General features: G+C 48.1%; 1 protein-coding gene across 4 annotated transcripts; it reads left to right on the plus strand.

Annotated features, from left to right (window-relative positions):
- Window positions 1–24,941, plus strand: TRMT1 (tRNA methyltransferase 1). 4 transcript variants are annotated; one of them, XM_044278930.1, is made up of 17 exons: window positions 1–84; window positions 2,233–2,456; window positions 2,602–2,657; window positions 15,020–15,159; window positions 16,657–16,844; window positions 18,359–18,474; window positions 18,548–18,660; window positions 18,883–19,031; window positions 19,119–19,202; window positions 20,774–20,843; window positions 20,918–21,052; window positions 21,221–21,303; window positions 21,373–21,481; window positions 23,322–23,398; window positions 23,484–23,603; window positions 24,337–24,448; window positions 24,801–24,941. In XM_044278930.1, the coding sequence occupies exons 2-17, from the start codon at window positions 2,242–2,244 to the stop codon at window positions 24,903–24,905; spliced, it is 1,872 nt and encodes a 623-aa protein (XP_044134865.1). In that variant the 5' UTR covers window positions 1–84; window positions 2,233–2,241; the 3' UTR covers window positions 24,906–24,941. The 4 variants fall into 4 exon arrangements, with proteins under 4 accessions (XP_044134865.1, XP_044134867.1, XP_044134866.1 ...); XM_044278932.1 differs by having other exon boundaries at window positions 6–66; window positions 2,262–2,456; XM_044278931.1 differs by having other exon boundaries at window positions 44–66.
- The last annotated feature ends 7 nt before the right edge of the window (window positions 24,942–24,948 follow it).

Raw genomic sequence — 24,948 nt, forward strand, 5'->3', positions numbered from 1 at the left:
TTAGAAGGCATCACGTGACGCCCAGGCAGCCGCGCAGCAAGATGGCGGCGCCCTTGTGTACATGCTGTAGGTAGTGACTGAGAGGTAATTTTAGGGGGGTGACAGTGCGGGGTGTTGTTATGTTGGCAGTGTTATTAGTGGGGTGACGTGAAGGGTTACCGGGGAGCACTGTGTGATGGAGTTGTCTGTGTGCTTATGATGGCTACACCTGGCAGGGTATGCTGGGTATGGTAGTTTGGCATTAGCCACAGGTTGATGAGTGACTCTCTCTCTATCTATATATCATGTGTATCTGTATCCATGGCAACGAATGGCCAGTATAGGACACCGTACATAACCTGTCAGGCTGTGCTGCGGTATAGACATTGGTTCCTGAGCCTGCACTGACCGGTCTGTATGCTGCTATAGGGTGACAAAATATATTATATTATATAGCGCCTGCAGAGGGAACATGCACTAACCAAGTGGACATTACAGATTGAAAAGTCAACAATTCAGACGGTAGCAGTGAGGGCCCTGCTCCCAAGAGCTTACAATCTATGAGGAGATAGCGGTGACACATGAGGCGTAAGTGCTTGTATTGTACAACGGTCCAGCTGCGTACGTTTAGAGAGTCTCACTGTGTATGTGACAAAGTCATGTGATCAGCGGTTATATTCTACATAGAAAGACCTGTTCTTCTCCGTCTACACCCAAAGCAAAACTGAACATTCTGCAGGTTCCCCCTTGAAGGGTGTGTTCACATGTGGTGTGTACAGGGCAGAACCTGCAACACTTACAGGAGCGGCAAAGTAGACGAGAAGTAAAGTGCCCTGTGCTTTGGGAAAGCCTTTGCGATTTCCTAGAGACATGGGTGGGGGTCTCAGGGTCGCTCTCTCCCTCTCGCTGCAGGAGACGGGTTCAAGTCTGTGGTCCGATCTCGCTTCTGTCCTCTGCCGTGAGGAGAGAGAAGACAGTATGTGCCTGCTTCTCTCATCTTGTTCTAGCAATCGATGGAGGTCCCAGCGCTCAGACCAGCAGCGATCAAAGCCTTTCATGATGTATTAAAGGTTTTCCTAAAGCACAGAGACACTTTACATAAATCTCCCTCCACACACCGTGCACAGAATGAAATCTGCATGTAACACACGTGGGGTTTGCAGCAGGTTCGCCATGTGTTTCACCCTGGTAATGATCAGAATTCAGCTTTCAATCTGAGTGGAGATTAAAGGGGTTTTGGGGAGTGCAATATTGATGGCCTATCCTCTTAGAGGGCATCTGTGTCTAAACAATGGGGGCCGTCACCCAGCAACACTGTCACTGATTAGCTGTTTAAAGAGGCCACAGCGCTCCAGTGAGCTCGGCGGACTTGTTGCAGCTGACCAAGCACAGCGCCATCCCTTGTATAGTGGTTGAACTTGGTATTGCAGCTCAAGCCCATTTGCTTGAATGGGACTAATCTGCACATAGGCCATGTGACCAATGAACATGACAATCCCGGCCGAGCAAGAGGCTGCAGCAATCAACGACCATGACTTGGCCTCTTCAAACAGCTGATCAGTGAGGGTCTGGGGAGTTCGGAGGATAGCTATCCCTGAAAACCCTTTTAAAAAAAACCAAAAAAACCTTGTGCTGTAAATTATTTCCCGGTACCAGATAAGTAAAGTATTTCCAGGGTCGTTGGATGTGCATGGATAAGGCTACTTTCACACTAGCAGCACGGACCTCTGGCAGGCTGTTCCGTCTGGTGAACAGCCTGCCAGATCCGTCCTGCCGCTAGTGACCGTGTGCCTCTGGACTGCAGCTCCGTCCCCATTGACTATAATGGGGGCGGAGTTCCGGCGAGGCACGGCAGCGCAGGGCGAGAGGCTGCCGGTATAAAACTACGACGTGTCTGACATTTATTCCGGCAGCCTCTTGCCGGAACTACGCCCCCATTATAGTCAACGGGGACGGAGCGGCAGTCCAGGGGCACACGGTCACTAGCGACAGGACGGATTCGGCAGGCTGTGCACCCGACGGAACAGCCTGCCGTAGGTCCGTGCCGCAACTGTGAAAGTAGCCTAAGTGTTCAGTGCGTCCTTATGCCTGGGCTTTGGGTAAAAAAAGTGGCGCTGGTCCTGGAAAGGGGAGTTTTTTTTTTATTCCCCTAAGCTCTGAAAACCCCTATACATGACACATGCCAGATTATCACATTTTCTGAATTATCGGCCACACGTAGAAAGCAATACTACTACTCTTATTTTCCTCCAGGTACGTCTGATGTTTGCCATTGTTCCTAGGCTCCATTCTCTTCCCCGTTTGACTTCATTCTTCAAGATTAGAAATCTAACAAGGGTTTCCACTCCGTTCATGATGGAGGAGGCTGCACCCCCCCAGGACGAGACTGTTATCACAGAGGGCAAAGCCAAGGTCCTCTATCCCAGCGCCAACCAAGTGTTTTATAACCCGGTGCAGGAGTTCAACAGAGACCTGACGTAAGCAGACACATGGAAGGGACTCTTGTTTGCAGAGCTTACAATTTAAGAGGGAATGCTGCTTGATAGGGGCAGAGTGATGATGTATATACCATAATATGTGAAGGCCGGATGTCTACATTACAGTCTTCTGTTTTCTCCGCAGTTGTGCCGTCATCACAGAGTTCGCTCGTATGCAGCTGGCAGAGAAAGGAATTGACCGTGAGTATGTGGATTACTCCCCCTGTGTCTCCAGCCTTTGCAAAACGACATCTCCTGAGGGCCCTTGACTGTCAGAGCATGCTGGGAGTTTTGCAATTACTGGAGAGATTTTTATAGTATGCAGGCTGCTGGTATGTTGGGAGTAGTAGTTTATCAATAGCTGTAGAGGCTTCTAGGACAGACAGGCTACAGGGCATGTTGGGAATTCTAGTTTTGTAACCTCTGGAGACCCAAAACGGACAGTTAGCACCAATGTGACCTTCCTTACTGTCTGTGTATGTGTATACCACTGGACGATACACCTAATGTGGAAGCCAGGCTCGGAGTGGATTAAAACTTCCATATCATCACCATAATGGCCACAAGGAGATTGACCCCTGACCTCTGTAGGGGCAGGAAAGGTTAAAACGCCCCCTTCCTCCACCATACACCAGTGTTTCCTGTCCCTACAGAGGCTAGGGCAGAGCAAGGTCTCCCTGTTCGTCAGGGAGATGAAGGTAGAAGATTTTCTTATATTTATATGGAACGTGGAACTCCCGGTGGGGAAGTGTTCCTGGCACATATCTAAGAAAGAGGCACAGAAGAAACAAAAAAACCCCGCAAAGTGTATCTCCTGTTTCAAAAAATTACCGGACAGTTACCCTAAAAAGATCTGCTGGGATTGTATCTCCAACATTGTCCAGGAGGAACGGGTCTCTCTAAGGGACGAGTTCCGTTCCAGGATTCAGGAGGAGGCCAAGGCTGACCAGGGACCCTTACCTCCCAAAAGGCAAAAAATAATTCCACCCTCATCTTCTGATTCAGAATGCATGGGTGACTATGCTCCCTCTTCCAGGCAGTGGGAGGAGGACCCCCTTTCAGAAGGAGAGATCACTGAGGGCAGTAAAAAATTCTACTTTGCCACTGATGATATGTCGGACCTCCTAAAGGCTGTAAGAGCCACCGTGGGGGTGGAGGACGTTCAAAAACCTCACTCTATTCAGGAGGAAATGTTTGGGGGTCTAAGGACAAAAAGAGCCAGAGTATTCCCAATTAATGAAAAAATTCTGGATATGATCTTGGAAGAATGGTCGGACCCTGAGAAGAGGCTAGGGGTGTCCAGAGAATGCAAGAACCGCCTGTTTGATCCGGCAGAGTCAAAACTATTTGACGAGATCCCTAAGACAGACGTATGAGTGGCCAAGGTCAATATAAAAACCTCATTGCCCTTTGAGGACGCATCACAATTGAGAGATTCCATGGAGAGGAAAGCTGATAGCTTATTACGCAAATTTTGGGAAGCTTCTATGTTTAATCTCAAATCTAACATCGCTGTGACCTCGGTAGTGAGGGCTATGTACCTCTGGCTGAACGTATTAGAATCCCATTTGAGGAACAAGACCCCCAGGGAGGAAATAATAAATTCTATCCCTCTCCTTAAATCGGCAACGGCCTTTTTTAGCAGATGCTTCTGCTGAGTCAATCAGATTTTCTGCCAAGGATGCAGGTCTTTCTAAGGCTGAGTTCACACGGGCGAGATTTCCACGCGGGTGCAATGCGGGAGGTGAACGTATTGCACCCGCACTGAATCTGGACCCATTCATTTCTATGGGGCTGTTCACATGCGCTGTGATTTTCACGCATCACTTGTGCGTTGCGTGAGAATTGCAGAATGCTCTATATAGTGGGTTTATCACTGGTCCCGTTTATGATCTGGTCCCCATCCCGATCGTCTCCTAGCAACCGTGCGTGAAAATCGCACTGCCTCCGCACTTGCTTGCGGATGCTTGCGATTTTCACGCACCCCCATTCACTTATATGGGGCGTGAAAAACGCACAAAATAGAGCATGCTGCGATTTTCACACAACGCACAAGTGATGCGTGAAAATCACCGCTCATGTGCACCACCCCATAGAAATGAATGGATTCAGTGAGGGTGCAATGCGTTCACCTCACGCATTGCACCCGCACGGAAAACTCGCCCGTGTGAAAGGGGCCTAACGCTAGTGTGAAAGTACCCTTAAGTGCACAATTTCCCACTGCTATACCGCTCAGGGAGTTTCTTGTCCAGCTAACTTAAAAGCGCATTCAACTAGGGCTATGGCCTCTTCACAGGCGGAAAGAGCAGGTGCCTCCCTGGAAGACATTTGTGGTCCAGTGTGCATACCTTTTTATAAAGCATTACCTCCTAGATTTTTCTAATACTGCTGACCTGTCGTTAGGACGTGAAGTCCTTCAGGCAGTAGCCCCCCCTTGATAGTATAATTTTGAATATCTCCATGTGGCCGTCATGGTGGTGATATGGAAAATCGGAATTAGACTTACTAGTGATTCTGTTTCCATGAGATCACCATGACGGCCCGTTATTCCCTCCCCAATTTATTTTTCCTTTTGTTGAGTACGGGTTGGAGTCCATACCTGCTAATCAGATAATAAGAATACTATGGACTGTCTCCACTTTCACTCTGCTAATTTTGGAAAGCAATGGGGGAGGAAGGGGGCGTTTTAACCTTTATTTGTTCCTGCCCCTACAGAGGTCAATCTCTTTGTGGCCGTCATGGTGATCTCATGGAAACAGAATTACCGGTAAGTCTAATTCCGATTTTCCCTCCTATTAGGATCCACTCCTTACATTTGGCTTAAACTCCATTAAAGTGTAACCATCATTTCAATTTTTATTTTTATTTTTTTTCTATGCTGCAAGAAAGTGATTTTAGGAATATTTTTGTAATCCATTTTATTAGGCACTTTTGTGAGCTTTTAAAAAAAAAAACATACTCTAAAGTGTCCCCTTCAGTGAGTACTATATGTGCTGAATATGGACACCTGCAACATGTATTCTCAGCCTGCCTCTTCTCTCCCTTCTCTAGTTAGAGAGCGCCGGAAAGGTAGAGGGTAGCGGGGCGGCCAGCAAGGCCAGCAATCAGCACTGACCGTAGGTGGTAGGCGCAGGTGGAAATCTGTGCATGTGTGTGTATATATAGAGATCTGATATGTTATGCCTCTCTTTGACACGGTGCTTAGGGCATTGTCAAATCTCTGGTAAGAGAAATCTCCGAGCAGTACCAAAGGGGTTTGAGCCTAAGATCACACTTTTTACCAATGGCGTCTTCACATGTGTCCATGACCAGTGATGAGAAGATCGCTGTGACTGGCATAGCCCACACACAGCCACATTTGCTATGAGCGCAGTAAAACCAATATAGCTCAGCACCATGGGTATACGCCCAGCTACCACTAGGAGGTGACACTAGATATGAAAAAAGGCTGGCTCCGCCCAGGTGGGCTATGCCCTCTCCACAGACACTAGGCTAATCAGTTTGTACCAATAGCAGTAGGAGAGAGAAACAAAAGCAAAGAACCAACATGTCCTGGACCGGGAAAGGAAAAGAGAACCGCACCCCGGTGACAGAAAGAGAAATGAAAACAAAGGGTGGGATCTGTGTCCCCCAATGAATTGAATGAGAAACATATTTTATGGTAAGTACAAAAATCCAATATTCTCCTTAATGTCATTGGGGAACACAGCACCATGGGACGTCCCAAAGCAGTCCCCGAGGGTGGGAAGGAAATCTCATGCAAAAAGTTGGGCGCACAGGTGCAGGAGAACCATGTGACCCAACAGGATTAGGAGAGGCCATAGCATGATATGGTAGAAAAGTAATGAAGTGAGGCTCCAGGACCAGGAAGAGTAAAAAAGAAGAAAATTGTGGGAGACCGCCAGGATCCCAAGGACAAGTGCCTGGGAAAAAAGGCCATATACAAGAAAGGAACAAAGGGAAACACCCAGCTCCACCCAAGTTGAGGAAAAATAAAGAAGCGAGAGGATAGGGAGCATGGCTAGATGTCCTGCACAAGAACCAAGAGTTGAACAAGTGCGCAGTAGAGAGCCAGAGGAAGGATATGGAAGCGCACAGAAGAGCAGAAGAAACAGGAGAGCAGCACAACCGGAAGGCGTCTGTTGGTAATGACCTAGCGCTCTGCATATAGAAGGATGCTCCAGGAGGAGGATCTATAAGAGGACAGACCCAACAAGAAACATTAGACCATGAGGGGACCAGGCAGGAGAGAAAATGCCTGGGAAAAGGACAGGAGCAGTCCTGAACCAAGGAAAAAAGCTTCCTGGAGACAAGCTAAAGGAAGACACTGTGGACCACCCCTCGGCAAAAGGGAGGCGATTCCATAAGGCATGGAAGCAAGGGAACCCGACCAGTAAGAGGACCCGGCAAGGAAAAAAACTCGAAATTGTCTCAGACCAAAAACATGGTCTGTCCGTGGCTAACACCATGTAAAGGTCAGGGTAGAGAGGAAATGAGGAAGCACTGGAGGCTGAACAATTGAGAGAAAGAATAGCAAAGACTCACCATAGGAAGGGAGAAAGCCTTCTTCTACTGCATGGCAGGTTGGAAAACAGAGACCCCCTATGAGAAGGTGGAAACCCCATCCTGCCAGAGAAAGCAGCCAACCTCTGGGGAGAGGGGGGTCCTCGGTAATGGCCAGGAGAAGGGAACGTAAAGACATGCGTCCTGTACAAAGGAGGCGAGAATCGAGCCTCAGAAAAACTGGAACAAAAGATCACTGTGAAATGTAAGACCAGAGAAATCCCCGGCCACATGAAGTCTCAGGGGAAAAAAGGAACCAGTCGCAGGCCCTGGTGATACAAGTGGAGACGCACTCGTCTGAGAGATATTGGAGTAGAAGAGAGAGGACTCCAAACAGCCTAAGGAGGAACAATTCTCAATCGAGGTAAAGCTCCATCCCAGAAGTGGACAATATGAATGTAACTTGCAAACCGGAGCAACAAACTCCCAGGTACCAGGACCTGAACCTGGGGAGACGGGAAGAGAGGTTAGAATCTCAAGAGGGAAACAAGCCTATGGGGACCCAGGAGGGAAAAGAACCGAACCGGGCCTAAAGAAACAGCTGTCATACAGAGCATGTGCGGTCAGAGATAACGTGAGTAGCTTCCCCTGCGGGAACCGGCCAGCTAGATGGTCTAAGAACCATTGGGGCAGGGACTCCAAGCAGGATTACCCAGTCAGAGGTTCAAGTAGGGTCCACAGAACTGGACCACATGAGGACAATAATGGCCACCGTAGGGAAAAAAACATCAACCATCCGAAGTGTAGTGACTAGAATACTGTATAAGGCCTCTTGCACACAAACGTATTTTTTTCCGTGTCCGTTCCGTGTTTTTTTTTTTTTTTTTGGACCGTATGCGGAAGCATTCACTTCAACAGGTCCGCAAAAAAAACTGAAGTTACTCCGTGTGCATTCCGTTTCCATATTTCCGTTCTGCAAAATAATAGAACATGTCCTAATATTGTTCGCATTACGGACAAGGATAGTACTGTTCTATGAAGAAATGCACACAGCGGTCATCCGTAGTTTCTGCGGACTGCAAAATGCATACGGTCGTGTGCATAAGCCCTTACACTGCCCTAGAAGGGGCAAGTACAGCAGCCTGGATTTTGTAAAATAATCGCCAGACATCCATATGTCAGGAAAGGATGCGGAATTCGCCATGGGGAGTCGGGAGAGACTACACTGACATGTAGAAACCAGCTACCAGCAGAGCACAATGAAACCCCCAAGGAAGGGGGAAGAACTTGACAGGTGCAGACAACGGCAAGGCCCCACCGAACGGCACTTCTGTCATGTAGCACAACTAATCAGAGAACATGAGGGAGTACCAAGAACGCCCGGACCATGGAAGAACTACGGGGCCATGTCCGATACCAGAGCGAGCAGCGGAAAATTCCATCCACCAAGTAGGTGTGTGGCGCTCACTAGTCCTGTCACAGCCATATCAGAGAGGACGTCCAGCGATGACCTGAAAACTGCAGTAGCGGCTGGTGCTCACAATGCTGCCTATCCCTGCAGGATAGAGTATTCAGTGGTGATCCAGGTACTCTGCCAGGACTTGGCCATGTAAGGCCCCTTTCACACGGGCGAGTATTCCGCGCGGGTTGAACGCATTGCACCCGCACTGAATCCTGACCCATTCATTTCTATGGGGCTGTTCACATGACCGGTGATTTTCACGCATCACTTATGCGTTGCGTGAAAATCGCAGCATGCTCCTCTTTGTGCGTTGCGGTGCGATAATCCACGCAACGCAGGCCCCATAGAAGTGAATGGGGGTGCGTGAAAATCGCAAGCATCCGCAAGCAAGTGCGGATGCGGTGCGATTTTCACGCATGGTTGCTAGGTGACAGTCTATTCACTGTATTATTTTCCCTTATAACATGGTTATAAGGGAAAATAATAGCATTCTGACTACAGAATACATAGTATAATAGTGCTGGAAGGGTTAAAAAAATAAAAAAGTTAACTCACCTTATCCTCTTGTTCGCGTAGTTCGTTCCCGGTCTGTAGTTTGCTAGCTGTGGGCTTGGGCTAACGCTGGGTTCACACCTGAGCGTTTTACAGCGCGTTCCTACGCGCTGTAAAACGCACAACAGGCAAGAACCAATGATTCCCTATGGGAAGGGTTCACACCTGGGCGTTTTAAAGCGCGTACGATCGCGCTGTAAAACGCCCGACGCTCAAACAAGTACAGGAGCTTTTTTTGGCGCGTTTGACGCGCGTTTGGGCCATAGACTCTTTGGACAACACTGCTGTCAATCACCCAAACGCGCGTCAAACGCGCGTTCACTATTAAAAAAAACGCGCATAGAAACGCGCGTTTGAGAAACGCCTAGGTGTGAACCCAGCGTAAAGGACCTTTGATGACGTCAGATCACATGCTCCATCACCATGGTGATGGACCATGTGATTGGAGCATGTGATCTGACGTCATCAAAGGTCCTTTAGCCCAAGCCCACAGCTAGCAAACTACAGACCGGGAACGAACTACGCGAACAAGAGGATAAGGTGAGTTAACTTTTTTATTTTTTTAACCCTTCCAGCACTATTATACTATGTATTCTGTAGTCAGAATGTATTATTTTCCCTTATAACATGGTTATAAGGGAAAATAATAACAATCTTCAGAACATCAATCCCAAGCCCGAACTTCTGTGAAGAAGTTCGGGTACCAAACATGCGCGATTTTTCTCACGCGAGTGCAACGCATGACAATGTTTTGCACTCGCGCGGGAAAATCGCGCATTTTCCCGCAACGCATCCGGCTCTTATCCGGGCAAAAAACTGACGCCCGTGTGAAAGAGGCCTAACTCTGTGAAAACAAAGCAGAGAGGCAGTAACAGCAGCGCGAGTACTCCATCCATGAAATGGGATAACGCGGCTGTGCGGCGTACAGTAGTACTTTATAGGGTTGACAAAGAACAAACCTAGCATGATAGCCAACAACCCGTCCATGGCGGAGGGAGTGTGGTTGTCTGGTGCATAACAGGACTGAAGTCCTGTTAAGTAGTGCCTTTAAAGCAATAAAGTAAAACTTATGCCTAGTACAGGGGCAATGAGAAGGCCTGGGTCAGGAGGTACTGCACCGGGTGTCAGATCTGAGCAGGCCAGCCATATACTGGATCTAACAACTGCAACTCTACTCCGCCTAAGAAGGGGGGGGGGGGTATGGTTACCAGGTACATACTACAACCAGGATGGTTTGTCCGATACAGTGCCGAGGACAATGGTAATGGGTTGCCAGATGCATACTAGAACCAGAACAGAGTGATGAATACAGCGTCTGGGGATGGTACCGTCACGCTGCATGAAGAGGGGCCACATGATTGCATAGCACACATTAGAGCCAGGAAAGGGCAAAGCAGGAGCAGTATGGGCCACAGATTGTACCTATAGGGCACAGCACTTGGAGATACTACAAAACTCTGCCTGAGAATGGGGGTAATCTGGCTGCAAGGTGCACACTGAGAGTGGAGACATGGCTACAGCATCTGGAACTGGTATAGGTACTCCGCTTTATAAAGGAGTAATATGGCTGTGTAGTGCAGACTAAAACCAGACAGGTGTAATGGCTACAGCATCTGAAGATGGTACCGATACTCTACCTAAGAAAGGGGCAACGTGGCTGCATGGTGCACACTAGAACCAGACAGGTACAGTCAGGTCCATAAATATTGGGACATTGACACAATTCTAACATTTTTGGCTCTATACACCACCACAATGGATTTGAAATGAAACAAACTAGATGTGCTTTACCTGCAGACTGTCAGCTTTAATTTAAGGTTATTTACATCCAAATCAGGTGAACGGTGCAGGAATTACAACAGTTTGCATATGTGCCTCCCACTTGTTAAGGGACCAAAAGTAATGGGACAGAATAATAATCATTAATCAAATTTTCACTTTTTAATGGTTGCAAATCCTTTGCAGTCAATTGCAGCCTGGAGTCTGGAACGCATAGACATCACCAGACGCTGGGTTTCATCCCTGGTGACGCTCTGCCAGGCCTCTACTGCAACGATCTTCAGTTCCTGCTTGTTCTTGGGGCATTTTCCCTTCAGTTTTGTCTTCAGCAAGTGAAATGCAGCTCAATCGGATTCAGGTCAGGTGATTGACTTGGCCATTGCAGAACATTCCACTTCTTTCTCTTAAAAAAAACTCTTTGGTTGCTTTTGCAGTATGCTTTGGGTCATTGGACGTCGCTTCACAGTGCAGATGGACAATCAGTTCTGAAGCATTGGGCTGAATATGAGCAGATAATATTCCCGAAACACTTCAGAATTCATCCTGCTGCTTTTGTCAGCAGTCACATCATCAATAAATACAAGAGAACCAGTTCCATTGGCAGCCATACATGCCCACACCATGACACTACCACCAACATGCTTCACTGATGAGGTGGTATGCTTAGGATCATGAGCAGTTCCTTACCTTCTCCATACTCTTCTCTTCCCATCACTCTGGTACAAGTTGATCTTGGTCTCATTTGTCTATAGGATGTTGTTCCAGAACTGTAAAGGCTTTTTTAGATGTCGTTTGGCAAACTCTAATCTGGCCTTCCTGTTTTTGAGGCTCACCAATGGTTTACATCTTGTGGTGAACCCTCTGTATTCACTCTGGTGAAGTCTTCTCTTGATTGTTGACTTTGACACACATACACCTACCTCCTGGACAGTGTTCTTGATCTGGCCAACTGTTGTGAAGGGTGTTTCTTCACCAGGGAAAGAATTCTTCGGTCATCCACCACAGTTGTCTTCCGGGTCTTTTGGTGTTGCTGAGCTCACCGGTGCGTTCCTTCTTTTTAAGAATGTTCCGAACAGTTGTTTTGGCCGCGCCTAATGTTTTTGCTATCTCTCGGATGGGTTTGTTGTGTTTTTTCAGCCTAATGATGGCTTCACTGATAGTGACAGCTCTTTGGATCTCATCTTGAGAGTTGACAGCAACCGATTCCAAATGTAAATAGCAGACGTGAAATGAACTCTGGACCTTGTATCTGCTCATTGTAATTGGGATAATGAGGGAATAACACACACCTGGCCATGGGACAGCAGAGAAGCCAATTGTCCCATTACTTCTGGTCCCTTAACAAGTGGGAGGCACAGATGCAAACTGTTGTAATTCCTGCACCGTTCATCTGATTTGGATGTAAATACCCTCAAATTAAAGATGACAGTCTGCAGGTAAAGCACATCTTGTTCGTTTCATTTCAAATCCATTGTGGTGGTGTATAGAGCCAAAAATGTTAGAATTGTGTCGATGTCCTAATATTTATGGGCCTAACTGTATAATGGCTACAGTCTCTGGAGATGGTACAGGTACTCCACCCAATAATAGGAGTAATATGGTGCATGGGGCGCATTAGAACCAGACAGGTGAAATGGCTACAGCCTTTGAAGATCGTACAGGTACTCCGCTTAATAAGGGAGTAATATGGTTGTGTGGTGCACGCTAGCACCAGGATGGTGTATTGGCTACAGCGTCTGGAAAAGTAATACGGTGGCCTGGAACACTCCCCGACTAGGAGGGTGTGTTGAATTTAGCCCCTGGTAATAGTGAAATTACTTCAGCTGAACAGAAACCAGATGCGGCCTTGTCACAGCCAGAGACTAAAGTAGATGCCGCAGCCAAAAATGAAGCACCCTAAGGGCTCTTTCACACTTGCGTTCTTTTCTTCCGGCATAGAGTTCCGTCGTCGGGGCTCTATGCCGGAAGAATCCTGATCAGTTTTATCCTAATGCATTCTGAATGGAGAGAAATCCGTTCAGGATGCATCAGGATGTCTTCAGTTCCGGACCGGACCGTTTTTTGGCCTGAGAAAATACCCCAGCATGCTGCGCTTTTTGCTCCGGCCAAAAATCCTGAAGACTTGCTGCAAGGCCGGATCCGGAATTAATGCCCATTGAAAGGCATTGATCCGGATCTGGCCTTAAGCTAAACGTCATTTCGGCGCATTACCGGATCTGACGTTTAGCTTTTTCTGAATGGTTACTATGGCTGCCGGGACGCTAAAGTCCTGTTTGCCATGGTAAAGTGTAGTGGGTAGCGGGGGAGCAGCATACTTACCATCCGTGCGGCTCCCGGTGCGCTCCTGAGTGACGTCAGGGCGCCCCACGCGCATGGATGACGTGATCGCATGGCACGTCATCCATGCGCATGGGGCGCTCTGACGTCACTCTGGAGCGCCCCGGGAGCCGCACAGGCGGTAAGTATGCCGCTCCTCCGCTCCCCGCTCCTACTATGGCAACCAGGACTTTAATAGCGTCCTGGCTGCCATAGTAACACTGAACGCATTTTGAAGACGGATCAGTCTTCAAATGCTTTCAGTTCACTTGCGGTGTTACGGATCCGGCGTGTAATTCCCGCAAGTGGAGTACACGCCGGATCCGGACTACGCAAGTGTGAAAGAGGCCTAAGCGGGCGGACAATGCGGGACCTGGGGAGGAAGCAATGTCCTGATGGGGGAGGGAAGGGGGGGTCATAGCAACCCCCATATAGAGAGAAATGAGCCACACAGAGATCCTGGATGCCAGGAAAAAGGTGGGAACTGGCGCGACCTAGTCCAGGCACAAGCCGGGGACTAAAGTAATTAGAAGGCCGAGGAAGGGAAGGACGGCCAGGGGGGAGGGGGGACCCTGATGGAAAGGAGTCCCTAACTAGAGTAGGGAGCATACTCACCATCTGGTGTCTTTGGGCGCAGCAGGGTCACCCCTTCGGTAAACTAGCATAAGAGTGGGATTACCGGTACTCCACTGCGGATGCATTAATGGGGGACTGGGTGACCGGCGAGTAGGGGATGCTACTAAAGTGAAGACCCCTAGTTGCAGGATAAAACCTGCATCTGTAAAGTGAAGAGAAAAAATAAAGAAAAAAGCAAAAAAAAGTAGCAAGACCGGCAGGAGAAGAGCAGGTTGTGTCTGCCTCCTACGGACACTAGTCTAAGGCCTCATGCACACGACCATGCCGTTTTTTGCGGTCCGCAGATCCGCAAAAAACGGAAGGCGCCTGTGTTGCCTTCTGCAATTTGCGGAACGGGCGCCGGCAATATAAATGCCTATTCTTGTCCACAAATCGCTGACAAGAATAGACATGTTATATTTTTTTTGCGGGGCCGCAGAATGGAGCCACGGATGCGGACAGCACACGGAGTGCTGTCCGCATCTTTTGCGGCTCCGTTGAAATGAATGGAACCGCATCCGAGCCAACAAAACGGCGGCTCTGATGCGGACCCAAACAACGGCCGTGTGCATGAGGCCTAAAACTGATTAGCCTAGTGTCTGTGGAGAGGGTACAGCCCACCTGGGTGGAGACAGCCTTTTTCATATCTAGTGTCTCCTCCTAGTGGTAGCTGGGCGTATACCCATGGTGCTGTGTCCCCCAATGACATTAAAGGGGGACACAAATCAAATCGTTTTTTTTACACAATGGAAGCACACAGAGCTATAGGGACTGGATATTGTGGATGTGCTAGCGGCCATCTAGCAACCCATGTCCTCAGCTCTATACACAAAATCCCGGTGACAGGTTCCCTTTAACAAGAAATAGCAAGGCCGCCTCTGTTACAGTAAATAATTTTAAGGGATCGTCCATTTTTATATACGCTGTTAGCTTATTCTGAGGGGGTCCTCTGTTCAGGATCTTTATCTCCTCATCAGAGTGGAGGGCGGACAGACAGATCAATGTTATGCTTCATTTCCCCAGTGACGACCGCTCGGGTGTTCTCACTGATTACAGCTGATCGATCGCCGGAGGTCCCAAGCAGGGGGGCACTCTATTATCTGCTTATTGTCAAAAGACCCTTCTAAAAAGTAGGGATTGTAAAAATCGGAGAACCCCTTTACATGTCATCCAGGGAACGAAGGACCCTGAAGACGATGATACTCTCCACATACAGGAGGTGTCTCATCTCAATGGGCACGTTTGGTCAGATATGGCTCCTTGTGGACTGGTTAGGTAGGTGAGTGTCCCGGTGTCTTTTTACCGACACTTCTCTGTATCTTCTTGTCCTCTGCAGTTGTGGTGCCAGGAGAAAGGGAACAGCAGAAGGTGGTGGTGGATCTGTCAGACAACGGCGAGGACTGCGAAACATCTGCCCCTGTGGATACGCCCGCTGCTGCAGAGAGACGCACTGTGACTGTCGGGGAGGCCTGTCCGGTCAGTGACGGGTGGTTCTACAGCATGGCTAGTGAAATACTTCTGGAGCATCTTTTCTTAGACTACTTTTGTACCATTCCTCTGTTATTCCAACAGGATGTGTATGAATAAATTAACCAAAGGGTACAATCATTCCTCTTTTCATAGGGACGTGTCCCTACACGGTGCTGAATGGGCAGTGACAAACTGTGTAGGGACACACCCCAACTGATAACTACCTATAGTCCATTTATTCATAGATTTCTGGGAGGAATTACGGAGGAACAACACAGAGTTCTAAGAAAAGATTCTCAGAAATTGTTAAAGTATTAAAGAGGTTTTCCACGATTTTCTGATCGGGGGTTCTGACACCCAGGAGCCGCATCGATCAGCTGTTGGAGAAGGCACCAACGCTGCTGTGAGCGCCGTGGCCTTCTTGCAGCTCACCGAGCACAAGTGCCGTACATTGTATAGCAGCTGTGCTTGGTATCGCACTCCCCATGACATGTCGTACTTTTTGTCCGGCCGCCTCTCTGCATGCGCTGCCGTGCTGCCGCCGGTAATCAATCCCCCCCATTATGGTCAATGGGGCCGGAGCGGTAGTCCGGGGGCACGCTTGCACTAGCGGCAGGACGGATCCCACAGGCTGTTCACCCGCCGCAACAGCCTGCCGGAGTTCCTTCCTGCTAGTGTGAATCTAGCCTTAGCTGATCAGTGGGGCTCTTGGGTGTCAGACCCCACCAATCAGGTGGATAGGTCATCAGTATCAAAATCTCGGGAAAACCCCTTTAACTAAGATGGACATAACAGGAGCGCTGACGGTTCACTCGCTGCGCTGTAAATGTATGGTGCAGCAGGCTGGCAGTGCACTTCACCCACAATGATGCCAGCCGTCGCATGCAACTGGAACTGCCGTGATCAGACAGAACGCTGAAGCTGGCTGTTTAACCCCCTTAGATGCCACAGTCAGTAGTCACTGGCATCTAAGGGGTTTGTAACTATGTGTGACACCCCCATCAGCAATGCCACTGTGGGGTGCCGATGGATATTCAGAGCAGCCAGGACTGACTAAGGCCCCTGGGTCTGCCCTGTTTGTACACCTTTTAGGTCCTGCTAGAGGTAGGTCCAAAGAGGGTGGCTGTCTGGGTATGGCAGTATATTATATCAGCGATCAGAAGATTGCATGTCCCCTCATTGGACTGAAAAAACAAAGAGCACTACCACAAAAAATGTAGATGTGTACAGCATCAGGGAAGGGTGACAACCAAATGAATATGGCTACCCTTACAGCTTTCCCAGGGGTTGTCAGCCAGCTTTCCAAGCTTTCTGAATAAGTCAGGGTGGGGGATGCACGACCAGGCCGGAGCCCCTAATGCCCATTGGAGCTGTACCCCCCCCCCCCCCAGGTGCCATTGCTGATGAATAATCTCCTTTTAATTCAGTATTGTTTTTTTTTCCTCTTCGCCCCTGAACCTAATCTGTGGACTATTTCTCCGGCCATCTCTCTCTTTACGCCAGGAGGGTCTGCGTGTTCTGGAGGGTCTGGCAGCTTCTGGCCTTCGTTCCATCCGTTTTGCCCGTGAGGTTCCGGGGCTGCAGACCATCGTGGCCAACGACTTTTCTGCCAGTGCTGTGGAGCTGATCAAAAGAAACATACAGTTCAATGGCGTGGAGCACCTAGTGACTGCCAGCTACAGTGATGCCAGGTGGGTTACAGTAGGGTATACCAAGCCCGCAACCTGAATCCCACAAACACCATTGAAATGAATGAGGCTGAGCTGCAATAACACCACACACAGCAGAGCTAATTCACGTCTCGCCACAGTTTCCGCACTGAAACCGCCACTTTTTAATGCGGTGGAAAATTATTATTTTTTAAATCGTGGGGCACACATTTGTGGCAGAATAAGTTTGAAAATACCTTTTTGTGTGAAGATTCCCTCAAGGGGTTAATATTTTCTTTTACAGACTCTCTCTAGATTGCATTTGCAGCTTTCTGATACAGTATGCACTAAGCTTTTATCTTGTAGGGTGCAGATGCCGGGGTGCTCACCTAAATGCAGAGGCTCCTACATTTAGGGTCCATTCACACGACCGTATTTCTGGGTCCACATCCGTTCTGCAATTTTGCGGACCCATTCATTTCAATGAGGCCGCAAAAGAGGCGGACAACACACCGTGTGCTGTCCGCCTCCGTAGTTCCGTTCCCTGGCCCCGCAAAAAAAAATGATACAGCATGTCCTATTCTTGTCCGCAATTGTGGACAAGAATAGGCATTTCTATCATAGGGTTGGCCGGTTTGAGGACCGCAATTTGAGGGCCGCAAAACATTTATGGTCGTGTGAATGGACCCTTACACCCTCGTGCATGACCCATGATGGATGCAGAGAGGCTGAATCTGGATGGGTGCGGTGACAGCCAGAGGTTTATAAACACCGGTTTACAGAGGAAGCTGTGGAGACCTTAACTTCATCTCACGGGTGGAGCCGGGCGCATCCGAGCTCTTGTTGCCTCATACGTAAATTATGTCATGATTAATATTCGCATGAATGCAGCCTGTCGCTAACACGCTATGTCACTGACTCATCACCTATGCAATTATATATGACTGTTTATTGGAAACAATGGCGATGTCATAAGGCTGGCTTTGTAAACGGCTTTAAGGTGTGCTGCAGGAAAACTACATAAAATTGTCTGCCTGCAGCCACCACTAGGGGGAGCTCAAAGCTAAATGCTTTAACTACTGATGACCTATCAGTATCTGATCGGTGAGGGTCCAACACCGGACACCCCCAGCGATCAGCAGTAGCACCTTGGCCGTCCTGCAGCTTTGCCTAGGCCACGTGACATCACGTTCATCAGTCACGTGGCCTAAGCACAGCCGCTATATTGTGTACGTAGCTGCGAGAAGGCTGCGGCACTACTGCGAGCACTGGTGCCTTCCTAAATGGCTGATCAACAGGAGTCCTGGGTGTTGGCCACCACCGATCAAATAACGATGACCTGGTGAGGATAGGTCCGCAGTATAAAGTCTCGGAAGACCCCTTGAAGCTCAACTGCTCCCTCTAGTGGCGGCTGCCAGCAGTCAGAAATGTAGGATGTCGCCCTGTAACTGTGGCAAGAATTCCTTGCCATTTTCAAGAACTCTGGATGTAAAGGAGAAATGATTGAGATTTTAGATCCTGGAAGTGTGTGACCAAAAGGTGTACTCTCCCTACAGGATGCTGATGTATAACAGGATGGCAAAACGTGATCGCTTTGATGTTATAGATCTGGATCCCTACGGAAGCCCTGCCATGTTCCTGGATGCTGCGGTGCAGAGCGTTGGTGAAGGAGGTAGGTGGCGCTGTTGGCTGAGCTGTGGCGTGCGGCCTTGTGATTACGACGGCTGAACCTGTCTCCTCCGCAGGGCTGCTCTGTGTCACTTGCACTGACATGGCCGTGCTGGCAGGAAACAGCGGAGAGACGTGTTACGGGAAATATGGCTCCATGTCCCTGAAGTCCAAATTCTGCCATGAAATGGTGAGCGCTGTTGTAGGGCAGAAGTTTGATCCCTAACATTTTGGTTCTTTGCAAAGGGAAGAGGGTTGCATATGTTTGTTTTTTTCATGACTGAAGGTTTATTGCCACTAGGTGGCGCACCATATGGGGTCGAGTGTAATAAACCAAATTTTGCACCTCTTATAATTGCTGGCCACACTGTGCAATCCCATCGCCATCTTCCTGTGATTTTGCCTTCCACAGGCTCTGCGTATTCTCTTACACAGCTTAGATCTGCGCGCCAATTGTTACCAGCGTTATATAGTTCCGCTGCTCAGCATTTCCGCCGACTTCTACATCCGCGTATTTGTGAGAGTCTTCACCGGACAAGCCAAGGTGAAAATGTCCGCCAGGTAAGTGCTGGTACAGAGACCCTACAAATGCATCTAGTATTAATATGGATAACCACAAATCCCCCCCCCCCCCATTTATCTTCTTAGTAAGCGAGCCATGGTGTACAATTGTGTGGGCTGTGGAACGTACCATCTGCAGCGTATGGGGAGAGCTGTTGCTCATGGAAACAAGTAAGTTGCATCCATGCTAGTTACCGTTTTACAGAAAACCTCTTGAAGGAAGACAGTGGTTAGGGTGCCACTAAATAGCTTGTGAATACATTGATGCTCTAGTTAACCCATTTACGACCAGCGCCGTACATGTATGGTGCTGGTTGAGTCTTTAAAGAATGCACCTGCTCACGGGTGGAGCAGGCTCTATAGTTCTGCTGTCTTAGGAAGACACCTGAGCCTAATGTCTGCGATCGGCAATGCCACCAATTGCAGACATCTAACCTCTCAGATGCTGTGGTCAGTTCTGAGGCAGCTTTTCCCGGGAGCGCAGCCTAAAAGGCATCCCTATGTGGAGATCGGTGAAGCCATTTGTTGGTGGTGGTGACCTGGAGGCTATTAGGCCTACCACAGTCTATTCCTATGGAGGTCTGCAGTTAGCAGTGTTCCATAGGAATATATTGAATCTCCCATAGACTGCTTTTATTTAAGAAGCCATATAAGGATTGCATTTTACTGTCCCCTAGGCCTAGGGGGATAAAAAATAAATAAATAGATATTATATATATTCGAATCACCTTTTTTCCCCATATTAAAAAAATAAATATTAATGTGCGCTGCAGTGTTACAAATCGCCCGTGCTATTAAAATATAAATGTATTTATTCCGTACGGTGAACGCCATGATGGAAAAATTCAACAAAATAGCTGATTCAATGTTTTTCATCTCTTGCCTTCCCAAAATAATTTTTTTATAAAAAGTGATCAAAAAATATTTTTAAAAAAAGTTATCAGGTGGCAGAATATGGCGATGAAAAAAAAAATATATATTTTTTATTAAAGTTATTTTGTTTGTCAGCATTTTTTTTTCTGGACAACTTTTTTCCTAAAATCACAGATAGTGAATTAAACTTTTTTTTTTTTTTCCAATTGGAAAACCATAATGAATGTAAAAGATAAGTAACCCATGTGTATAGCTCAACATACTGATAACGCCAGCACTTTAGGGCTCATTCAGACGGCCGTATGCTGTCTGCAAAAATACAATCATGTCCGCAAAAAAAACGGATTGCATTCAGTTTTTTTGCTGATCCATAGACAAGTATAGGACTTGTTTAATTTTTTTGCTGAACCGTGCAATGGAAGAAAAGGGCCCCATAGAAGTGAATGGGACAGCATCTAATCCACAAAAAAAACGGATCCACATTTTTGCCGACAGCATACGGCCGTCTGAATGAGCCCTAACTGTGAGCTGTAAAAATGATCATTTCCACCAAAGTAATCTAGTCAAGTACCAACAGCCTCAAAAAGAATAAAAATGAAATAATCATGGACACTGGAAAAAAGTTGCCTATTTTTACGTGCTGTCCAGGAATTTCTGGACAGTTGGCACCCCTGGCTGTGATCAAGTAATGGTGCATGCTGGGAGTCGTAGCTTCACCACCGCTGGAGTGCCGAAGGTTGCTGATCTCTGCAGTAGTGAATAAAAAAAAGTTATGGCTCCAGGAAGGCAGGGAGTGAAAAATGAAAATGCAGAAATGGAAAGTTGCCATGTCAGGAAGTGGTTAATGGAAGTAATCTTTCTTTGCACAGTATGAAGTACTCTGCCGGGACAGGACCCCCCATAGGAACCAGCTGTGAGTTCTGTCAGCAGAAGCATCAGGTAGAGCCACTGGGCCCCACGTTTTGGCGGTTGGTCCGGTGTGCGCACCATGTAACGGTGTGCTTGTGTTGCAGGTTGGAGGACCCATCTGGGCTGAGCCCCTGCACGATATAACCTTCGTACAGAAAGTTCTGGTCGCCTCGGAGAGATGTCCAAAACGCTTCAACACCTCCGACAGGATAGAGGGAATGCTGAGCGTGGTGACTGAGGTGACGGAGCGCCCCCTTGTGGCCTCATCTGCCTGACTTACGCATGTCGTGTTAGATATGGTTGAATTTTTGCCTTTCAGGAACCTGGGAAAGCTGAGTGATAAGCCCCCCCCCCCCCCCCCTCTCATAACATGTCTGTATGAGTTAGAATTGTATTCTTGTTTGCAGGAGTTGAATATCCCCTTATATTACACCATGGACACCCTGAGCAGCACCGTCCGCTGTAACACACCCTCTCTGCTCCAGTTCCGGTGAGTCCTTGTACTTCAGGCACCCCTTCCTTTACATTTACACCCGGGACATAACCCTCTTTTTCCTAGGTCTGCCCTGCTGCATGCTGGGTACAAGGTCTCCCTGTCGCATGCCTGCCAGAACGCCATCAAAACGGACGCTCCCCCCTCCATTATCTGGGACATAATGAGATCCTGGGTGAGTGATGTTTTCTGAAGTCACCACTAGGGGGAGCTCAAGGCATAGAGATTTTACAGCTTCCAATTGAGTTCAATGGTAACTGAATACATTCATTTGAACGGAGTTTCGCCGTAATGGAGGCACCTTGCCTAAGCCATATCCCCCAGCAGGGCCTGATGCATCTGTCACATGCTGCATGGGGGAGAGGCAGTGGCACATTGCCCCTAGTGTTAACAGAGCTCCGTTATAAAGTGAAGATTTAGGGCCGTTTCACACGAGCGGATGCCGTGCGTGGCATCCGCTCCGTGAAAGAGTGCCAAGACCCGCTGCAGACTGCAGAGGCACGGAGCAGTAACATGACTGTTAATGCTCCGTGCCTCCCTGTGATCTCTTTACTACGAAATCACAGTGACAACTGTGATTTCGTAGTAAAGAGATCACAGAGAGGCACGGAGCATTAACAGTCATGTTACTGCTCCGTGCCTCTGCAGTCTGCAGCGGGTCTTGGCACTCTTTCACGGAGCGGATGCCACGCACGGCATCCGCTCGTGTGAAACGGCCCTAAAGGGTTGATGGCATTGCCTTAGGATAGGTCATGAATATGCGATTGCTGAGGGTCTGACATTCTGCACCCCACCAATCAGCTGTTCCCTGCAATCTCTGGAACTAGCACTTTGAATGGATAAGGAAGCACAGCTCCGTTCAGTGTCGTGGCCGTGCCGCACTGAAGTGTATAGGCGCTGAGCTGCAGTAACCTGGCACGGCCACCACACCGCGAACAGAGCTTCCTGTTTCAGGGACAGCTGATTAATATGGATGCGGGGTGTTAGACCCTCAGAGGTCAGGTACTGATGAGCTACCCTGAGGATTGGTCAACTATATAAGCAGCCTGGAAAACCCCTTGTCATATGTTGATGACCTGTCTGCAGGATAGGACATAATTCTCAGATCGACGGCGGCCCGGTTTCCGGCACCACCATTAGGCTACATGCACACGACTGTATGTGTTTTACGGTCCGCAAAAAAAAAAAACACTGACATCCATATGCCATCCGTATTTTTTTTTTTTTTTTTGCTGTCCACATTTTTTTGCAGACCCATTGAATGAATGGGTCCAGATCTTACCTGCAAAAAGAATAGACACGGAAACAAAATTAGTTCGTGTGTATGAGGCCTTAATCAGTTATATGAAGATAACGCCGCCACTGCAATGTCGGCGGCGAGCAGCTGAACGGTGAGCGCTTTGTTCTCGTCATACAGCTGATCGGCGGGGGTGTCGCCAGTCGGTCGGACCCCCGCCAATCTGATATTGATGACCTATTCTGCGGATAGATTATCAATATAGCAAGAGTGGAGACCCCCTTTAAGGACCCTGTCCATATGTGCGTGATAAAACATGATGAAAAAAAGTTTGAAAACTTGTTAGATCTTCACTAGGGTGGGTCCCAATTATTGCTGGTCTTGTGTTGTAAATTCTATAGTTTTTTTATCTTGTTTCTGGGAAAGCTGAGTGATAGCCATGACTGGTATTGCCAATTATATCCAACAATGGTGCAGTCGGCACTCCGTTGATTCAGTGGCGCGGGTCCTGTGTCCCGGATCAATCTCCCATGGATGCTATGCACTGGAGTGCCGCTCTTGTTTTGCATAGCGTCCATGGTATTGCCAGTGTCACCAGTGCTCCCCCCTTCCTTCTATAGAAACGATATAACTGCCATATGATCAGGTAACTTGATATGAATCCGGCAAGGGGCTGTACGTGCTACTTGCCTAATTCTCAGGATTTCCGAAGCATGAAGTGCTGGAGTAAAGGATTTCTGTATATTGTGTGTTAGACATCGCTTCTGTCCCCACACAGGAGAAACTGAACCCGGTGAAAAGAGAGAAACTGTCGGAGACCAGCCCGGCCTATCACATCCTCGGTGCAGAGCCCAGGTCGGTGTGTGATATAATGTGTCCGTCTGTTGTAACCAGACGGCCGTCAAGTCTCTCCGTGCTAATTTTGCTCTCTTCTTTGCAGGATTCAGGCTAATTTTGAAATCAGACAAGATGCAAATCCAAACTCGCGGAAGTTGGGCTTGAAAAGATTTCAGGAAAATCCAGAAGCCTACTGGGGACCTAAAGCCCGAGCCAAAGCTGGGTAATTATATAGTCCGTTACCTGTCTTAGGCTGTTTTCACACTGGCGTTTTGGCTTCCATTTTTGAGATCCGTTCAGGGCTCTCACACGCGGTCCAAAACGGATCAGTTTTGCCCTTAATGCATTCTGAATGGAAAAGGATTCGCTCAGAATGCATCATTTCAGTCTCCATTCCGATTTGGAGACTGACACTAAAACGCTGCTTGTCCATCTGATGAAACCGAGCCAAACGTTTTGTGCGGATCCGTCATGGACGGATCCATTCAGATAATGCATCCGTTCAGAACGGATCCTTCTTGAACACCATTGAAAGTAAATGGAGGACGGATCCGTTTTCTATTGTGCCAGATTGTGTCATAGAAAACGGATCCGTCCTCCATTGACTTTCAATGGTGTTCAAGATTTTGCGGAACGGAACAGCCAGCCCCTAATAGAACAGTCCTATCCTTGTCCGTAATGTGGACAATAATAGGACATGTTCTTTTTTTTTTTTTTTTTTTGCGGAACGTAAATACGGACATACGTTATCCACATGGAGTAAATTCAGTTTTTTGGTTTTTTTTTGCGGACCCGTTGAAGTGAATGGTTCCGCATACGGTCTGCAAAAAAACGGAAGCGGACACAGAAAGAAAATCCGTTCAGGTGTATGAGCCCTAAGGATGATGAGAGTTGTAGTTTGTCATGGTAGAGTTTGCAGGCTGCACCTCTACAGTTTCATACTATGTCTCCTTCAGGGGAGGAATATCAACGTCTCTGGATGAAAGGAGGAAACAACATCAGAACAAGAGAAAAAACGCCACCGAAGATGCAAGCTTCAAACAGTTCGCATGCAAGAAATACAAGCAGGTGAGTGGCCTTGTGCTGTAAGTACTGGTTATAGGTAGGTTACTGCTTCAGACCGCCCCCATGTCTGAACCATCAACTGCTTCCGGTAGAGGAACCCGCAGTCCAAGATGAGGGTTCTAAACTAATCTGAGCACAATCTGTGGCCTCTGGATGGCGCTGTTCTGATGGCTTACCGGAGACGTTACATCGATAATAGTGGGTCCCATTGTTTTCCTAACTGTTCCCCTTTTCTCCATATGTTTTTGACATTAGTTAGAACCTTCCTTCAATCATTTACACCCTGTCTAAAATAAACTTGCTTGTGTTTGGTTTCTCCTTCTGCTTACCCCACCCATCCTTTTATCTTCTCCAGGGTTCATGTGACATGGGCGACAGCTGCCGTTACTCGCATTCCCTTGAGGCCTCTGAAATGGAGTCGGAGGGCACCCCTCAGTCAGACAACACTACAGCCTCTTGAGGGCGCTGTGCTTTTATATTCAGCTGCTGCACGGCTCTAATTC

Source organism: Bufo gargarizans, chromosome 2 (assembly GCF_014858855.1).
Source record: "Bufo gargarizans isolate SCDJY-AF-19 chromosome 2, ASM1485885v1, whole genome shotgun sequence".
Classification (NCBI taxonomy): domain Eukaryota; kingdom Metazoa; phylum Chordata; class Amphibia; order Anura; family Bufonidae; genus Bufo; species Bufo gargarizans.